Genomic DNA, 7,354 nt, shown 5'->3' on the forward strand with positions numbered 1-7,354 from the left:
CTAGAGACAGCTAAACCAGACCATAACATAAGATTCAAGATTCAATACAACAAGAGCGATAACATAACTTAAGTTCATACATTTAACAAAATGATTTACTTATCTCAAAGTGCCAACATCACATAGCCTATATTTGACAGAAATCCATTATTCTTCAAGAAAGTGTAGCCTACCACAGAATATGGTTTAGGTGTCGAAAATGCCCAGAGAAGAGTTAATATTCCAAAGTCAAGCAGGAAACAGCATTTTTAAACAACATGGTATGTATAAAAGAGACATGATAGATGCACAGGGATGTAATGCTGTTGCTGTTCAGTTTAGTGCAGTTTGTGTCACCAGAGAGCAGGGCTTAAAGCTGTTGTGTTTATGACCAATCTGGACTGTTACACGCTCACAATGGAAATGTTTCAGCGTCACAAAGTCCATAAGAAGACAATAGTGAGAACAGAACTTATACTCAAGCCTACAGTACACACCAAATCTAATCAATAAAAGCACAACTTGCTCTTATTGCATGCTGGCAATCAGTTACTCGTAACATCCCTAACCCCTCCATCCACCCATCCATCCCAGCCTTCTCTTTCTTTCTTTCTTTCTTTCTTTCTTTCTTTCTTTCTTTCTTTCTTTCTTTCTTTCTTTCTTTCTTTCTTTCTTTCTTTCTTTCTCTTTCTTTCTTTCTTTCTTTCTTTCTTTCTTCCATCGATCCTTGAACTAATGATGGCATTGGGAGTATCCATCCATCCATCCTTGCCATCTTTCTTTCCTTCTTTCTTTCTTTCTTTCTTTCTTTCTTTCTTTCTTTCTTTCTTTCTTTCTTTCTTTCTTTCTTTCTTTCTTTCTTTCTTATCCTTGAACTAATGATGGCATTGTGAGTATTCAGACAGGAACAATGACTCAGCAGGCCGTCACCCAAAGACGCTGAAGAGCGGGAACTCTGATTGGTCAGGCTGCAGGAGGTCAACCAGGAAACAGACGGCGCCTGAGAGGCCCTCGAAGAGACTGCAGACAGTGCTGACGGAGCTGGAGCCCGCCTTCAACTCCTCTGTAAACAGGAACTCCGCAAACCTGGGCGGACAGAGAGGAGGAGAGAACACAGGGAAATGAGACCCATAGAGAGATGAGGAAGAATAACAGAACATAATAGAAGAGTTAGGGGAGTTAGAATGAGAGAGAAGAGTTAGGGGGTTAGAATGAGAGAGAAGAGTTAGGGGAGTTAGAATGAGAGAGAAGAGTTAGGGGAGTTAGAATGAGAGAGAAGAGTTAGGGGAGTTAGAATGAGAGGAGTTAGAATGAGAGAGAAGAGTTAGGGGGTTAGAATGAGAGAGAAGAGTTAGGGGAGTTAGAATGAGAGAAGAGTTAAGGGAGTTACAATGAGAGAGAAGAGTTAGAGGAGTTAGAATGAGAGAGAAGAGTTAGGGGAGTTAGAATGAGAGAGAAGAGTTAGGGGAGTTAGAATGAGAGAGAAGAGTTAGAGGAGTTAGAATGAGAGAGAAGAGTTAGGGGAGTTAGAATGAGAGAGAAGAGTTAGGGGAGTTAGAATGAGAGGAGTTAGAATGAGAGAGAAGAGTTAGGGGAGTTAGAATGAGAGAGAAGAGTTAGGGGAGTTAGAATGAGAGAAGAGTTAAGGGAGTTACAATGAGAGAGAAGAGTTAGAGGAGTTAGAATGAGAGAGAAGAGTTAGGGGAGTTAGAATGAGAGAGAAGAGTTAGGGGAGTTAGAATGAGAGAAGAGTTAAGGGAGTTACAATGAGAGAGAAGAGTTAGAGGAGTTAGAATGAGAGAGAAGAGTTAGGGGAGTTAGAATGAGAGAGAAGAGTTAGGGGAGTTAGAATGAGAGAAGAGTTAAGGGAGTTACAATGAGAGAGAAGAGTTAGAGGAGTTAGAATGAGAGAGAAGAGTTAGGGGAGTTAGAATGAGAGAAGAGTTAAGGGAGTTAGAATGAGAGAGAGATACAAGCAGCGATGTAACATTTGTTACGTTATATAACTAACATTTCTGCTACAGTACAACCACTTCTTTAATCAGAGTACAACCACTTCTTTAATCAGAGTACAACCACTTCTTTACTCACCACCACCCCTGGATACAAGACCAAAAGAGCAGCAGAACAGAAGACAGAAAAACATCGGAGGAGGAGTAGAGAGAGAGAGAGTGATAAAGAGAGGGAGCGATAGAGAGAGACAGAGAGAAAAGCCCACGTCAGCTTGCCTCTGTGCGCGATAGGTGAACTTGGAGCTGCCCGTGAGGCGGTAGAGGAGGAGGAAGACGTAGGTGCTGCCCACCACCCCGTGGCAGATGCCCGGCCCCTTCTTCAGCAGGCCCTTCTGCCAGACCAGCTGGCCGCTGCGGAGGCAGGTGTCCAGGTACTGGGGCTTCTTACTGATCAGGTACTGGGGCTTCTTACTGATCAGGTACTGGGGCTTCTTACTGATCAGGTACTGGGGCTTCTTACTGATCAGGTACTGGGGCTTCTTACTGATCAGGTACTGGGGCTTCTTACTGATCAGGTACTGGGGCTTCTTACTGATCAGGTACTGGGGCTTCTTACTGATCAGGTACTGGGGCTTCTTACTGATCAGGTACTGGGGCTTCTTACTGATCAGGTACTGCGGCTTCTTTTTCTTTTTAAGCTTGCTTTAAGTGTCAGTTTGGTGGGTTTAGGATCAGATTATCTAATCCCTGAGAGTGATCCAGCAGTCACACACATACTGTAGGCGCGCACACACACAAACACACACACACACACACACACACACACACACACACACACACACACACACATGCGTTAGGATGCAGGGCAGTCCTCTCTCTGACCTTTCTAATGCTGGACACATGCGGGGCCTGGTCTGAGAGCTGTCTCAGAGGTCAAAGGTCATATGGGAGAAGCCCCTAGAGATATTCTACTGTATGAAACTAGGAAGTCCCTCGTGAGAGGCATGCACAATCTGACTCTGGAGATGGGTGGGCATTGGGGTGTGTGTGGAAGCGTGAGCATCTGTGCGTGTGTGTGTATGTGTGTGAGAGAGAGAGAGAGAGAGAGAGAAAGAAAGGAAAAGAGTGTGTAACAGAGGTGTGTGTCTGTATTTTATATTTGTATGTGTGTGCGTGTGTGCATGTGTGTGTATGTGTGCGTGCATGTGCACATGCATTCATGTCTGTGTCTGTACATTAAACTGGGAAGCCTCAAAAGTCACACATTAACGTCTTTACGTTATACGTAAACGTTCTTTGACTCATCCCATGCAAACGGCGCCGCGGGACTTTGCTTGCTCTTACTATGGCCTGTGTGTGTTTGTGAGAGTGTGACGACTCCCAGTCCCCTGGCTGGGGGTTGGAAATAGGCTGGGTCTTTTCTTCCCAGTCCAGCAGGTGGAGTCTGGGAGTGGCTTCTGATCAGGTGCACCTGGCGTAGGTGTGCCTGGAGTATAAAGGCCATCGAGAAGCAGATCTCTCTCTCTCTCCCCAGGAGCACCTTAGTTTTGATTTAGACTTTTGGTTTACACCTTGCAACATCCATCTTCACCATACTGTTGTCTTTGCATCCATACATTACACTACACCACTGATATACTGATATTCACATCCCATACTAATTGATTATTGATTATTGTTTGTATGATTTAAGTAGCCAAGTATTAAATATTCTTAACAGTTTGCGTTGGTAATGTGACTCCCCTTTTTGTTGCGACTCTACGAGCTGGGTCGTAACAAAAGTGGGGGCTCGTCCTTTGTGGTTGTTAGTTTGGTTTTCTGTGCGTTGTTGTTCTGGGAGTCGCGCTTTGGTGAGTTTTCGGTTTTCTTGTTTGTGTTGCGTTGTTTGCGTTTGTTGTTTTATGGGAGGGGGAGTTTAGTGCTAAGCTTTAGTAGGCTACTATTTTGCTATTGCTATTTTTGCGATTGTCAGGAATAGTTTTGGTTGTGACCGTCTTTGTTTACTGGTTTGCGTTTGTGCGTCGGCGGGTGGGTCTATGCGGCTGGTGCACTTTGCGCTCTGCTACCATTCCCCTGGTCAGGCTAAGCAGCGATTCCCCTTTGGGTTTCGTTGAGGGGGGGTTGTAGTGTTGTGGCGAACGCGGTTAGAGACAAAGTCTCGGGAGCACGTCCCTGCTCCGGGCGGGTTGTCGGCTTGCCGATCGCTCTTCCCCGCAGCAGCGGGTTTTAGTGCATAAATACCCGCCGTTATGTGGTCACATGAAGACTAGGGGGGGAGTTTAGATAGTTTTCGGTAGGCAGTTAGAGGGGAAGCGCATTCTGCGTTGGCTGTGTGGATTCGGCCGCTGTGCGTCACAGTACGTCAACATGTGATTGGTCCCTGGTTTTGCTTTAGTTCATTCATTGTTTGGTCGCTTGCTTCGGGACGTAGGTTGTATAACAACCTGCATATGTGACTTTCGGTTAGTGATATAACATCGGGTCATTATGGCTGCTGTCGATGATTTTTTGTCGACTCCTTCGGAGTCCGGTTTGGCTGAGTTTACCAAGGATCAGCTTATGGATATAGCGAAGCACTATGGTATTGCTATTAGTAGCAGTAGTGCTCGAGTTAAGGACAGCCTAGTAGCTGCTTTGGTTGATGGTTTAGTGGCTAAAGGTGTTATTCGTAGGAAAGACGAAAGTGGGGATTGGTTTAGCGCATCGGGGTCCGGGTGGACTTTTGAGCAGCATAGAGAAATGTATTTGTTGCAAACGGACCGTGAAAAGGAACGTGAATCGATGCAGTTGGAACGTGAGAGATTACAAGTTGAGCAGGAGAAGTTAAAACTTGAGGCTCGTCGGCTCGAGCTAGGTCAGCCCGGTAGGCCCCAGGGGGGTGTGGCCATGCCTGGGGGTGCTGTTAACCTGCTCCCTGTATTTGACATTAGGACGAGTTTGCGGCTCGTTCCAACCTTTAATGAAAAGGATCCGGACACGTTTTTTGCTTTGTTTGAGCGTGTAGCGGAGGCTGGAGATTGGTCCGACGCAAACCGTATTCTAATGTTACAGTGCGTTCTTACTGGGAAAGCCCAGGAGGCTTTTTGTTCATTGGCCCCAGAGCCTAATCTTACATATGCTAAAGTAAAGGATTCGGTATTGAAAACGTATGAGTTGGTGCCGGAAGCATATCGTAGGAGGTTTAGGACTTGGAAAAAGGGCGACAAGCAGACCCATTTGGAGTTTGCTCGGGACTTGGTGTGTCAGTTTACTCGTTGGCGCACCTCGTTAAAAATTACCACGTTTGTGGCTCTGTGTGATCTAATGGTGTTGGAACAGTTTAAGGATTCAGTGCCTGGGGGCGTGGCAACTTATGTGGGTGACCACAAAGACGTTAAGACAGCCCTAGAGGCTGCTGCGTTGGCCGACGATTATGTGATCACTCACAGAAGTAGTTATGAGCCCCGCGCTACGGACGAGTGCTCTCGCCGTGGCTCAGACCGTCCTCTTCGCTCTCCGAGTAGGGGAGGAGCGGGGATGGAGCGTAGTTTGCCTGCAGACTAACCGCGTTTTGTCGTTTTTAGGTTGTCCCTGCCTTCTGTCCTCCTCTTGCTTCCCTGTCTGTTGTCCTTCTCCTTAAATTGCTTCTCAGGTGCCGAGTTGCTGGAGTGCGGTCTGCGGGCTTGTGAGGTGGGGTTTGGAGGTTGGGAGGTTTATGGGATGCTTTGTGGTTTGTTTTGGTCTCGGGGTTCCTTTTGGGGTCCCCGAGTTTATGGGGGGGGGTGTGACGACTCCCAGTCCCCTGGCTGGGGGTTGGAAATAGGCTGGGTCTTTTCTTCCCAGTCCAGCAGGTGGAGTCTGGGAGTGGCTTCTGATCAGGTGCACCTGGCGTAGGTGTGCCTGGAGTATAAAGGCCATCGAGAAGCAGATCTCTCTCTCTCTCCCCAGGAGCACCTTAGTTTTGATTTAGACTTTTGGTTTACACCTTGCAACATCCATCTTCACCATACTGTTGTCTTTGCATCCATACATTACACTACACCACTGATATACTGATATTCACATCCCATACTAATTGATTATTGATTATTGTTTGTATGATTTAAGTAGCCAAGTATTAAATATTCTTAACAGTTTGCGTTGGTAGTGTGACTCCCCTTTTTGTTGCGACTCTACGAGCTGGGTCGTAACAGAGAGTTACTGAGGGTCTTCAGCTTTCTGCCTTTTTCGTCATGGTGCTAGCGAGGAAGAGCACAGTTAGCCTCAAAGCACAACAACGGACCGGTCCTCACAGCTATGGCATCCTCTCACGTGTCCCTCCCTCCCTCTCTCTCTGTGTGACCAGGCTGAGAAGACGTGTACCGTCATCGTTTCACCTGAAACGCTCCCATCGTTCATAGAAGGAGACAGGGAGTATGCTGTCTTCAGTCCAACTAAACGCAGACAGGGTGTGACAAGTCATACTGGCAGCAGCACTTTTGAAAGTCTGACTGTTCAGAGGAAGGTGTGGTCTCACCGAGGTGTTCCGTCCCGTAGTAAGAGAACATGAGTGGAAAAGGCTTCCTCCTCCTCCAGGCGGGCTGCTTGTCTGGCATATGGCCTGGATTTGATCCCTGCTGAGAATCTGTACAATTACATTCAAAACGGAGCCCACTCCGTGATATAGCAGGGATTGGTTATATTTTTTTCCACACACGCACGCGCGCACACGCGCGTGCACACACACACACACGCACACACACACACACACAAAGTGATTGATAGACCTATCTAGTCTAGTGTGAGTTTTTCTGCCCGCTCACCGCACACTGAATTTACAGTAGGCTAGATTGATAGAAGGCTGAATTAAATTAAATTAAAGAATGAAAAGCTCTGATGTCTCCACTGTCCCTCCCCACTGAATCCCGGAAATAGTAGGCAGGCTACAGTATCACATGCTGTTCCACTCAAGCCACAATCCGACCCCATCAAAGGCGCTCAGGCCTCTGGGAGTGATCGGGAGAGCATGCAGATGTTAATGCCAGGTGATGGAGCTCCAGCTAGACACACTAACTGAACGGGGCTAGGCTATCTGGTGATCGTTTGGGTAAAATGTAGCCTACATTTTTATCGATATCCTTAATACCAGAGGCCACTGAGAATTGGGGCTTTAGTAGTCTAGCCTAAAACTGATCATCTTTAATAGTAGGCTACCGTGCAGTACCAGTAGATGGGGAAGTTGTGCAACGCCTGCTGAACAAGGCCGATGACGCCGCCGCTGTCCATGGTGCTGAAAAGCAGTGCGAACAACTGTGATTAACGCGCACCCCACGGCAGGGGTGAACGAACACTTACAAAAGAGTTGAAGTTGGCTGTTAAGGCCATTTATTCAAGATTTAAAGAATAAACAGGCTAGACCTATGCTGTATTTCAGCCACTCTATCTGCAGTTCTAAGTAACTGTGC

General features: G+C 46.8%; 1 protein-coding gene across 1 annotated transcript; it reads right to left on the reverse strand.

Annotated features, from left to right (window-relative positions):
• Nucleotides 1-905: 905 nt before the first annotated feature.
• On the reverse strand, nt 906-6,505 carry LOC311313424 (lanC-like protein 3; the record flags this gene model as incomplete). Its single annotated transcript, XM_084443549.1, has 4 exons — nt 906-1,065; nt 2,208-2,633; nt 2,814-2,823; nt 6,427-6,505. 4 exons carry the CDS (start codon nt 6,503-6,505, stop codon nt 906-908), a joined length of 675 nt encoding a protein of 224 aa, XP_084299675.1.
• Between the last annotated feature and the right edge of the window lie 849 nt (nt 6,506-7,354).

The sequence above is a fragment of the Borostomias antarcticus genome, assembly GCF_949987555.1.
Source record: "Borostomias antarcticus genome assembly, chromosome: 9".
NCBI classification, from domain to species: Eukaryota; Metazoa; Chordata; class Actinopteri; order Stomiiformes; family Stomiidae; genus Borostomias; species Borostomias antarcticus.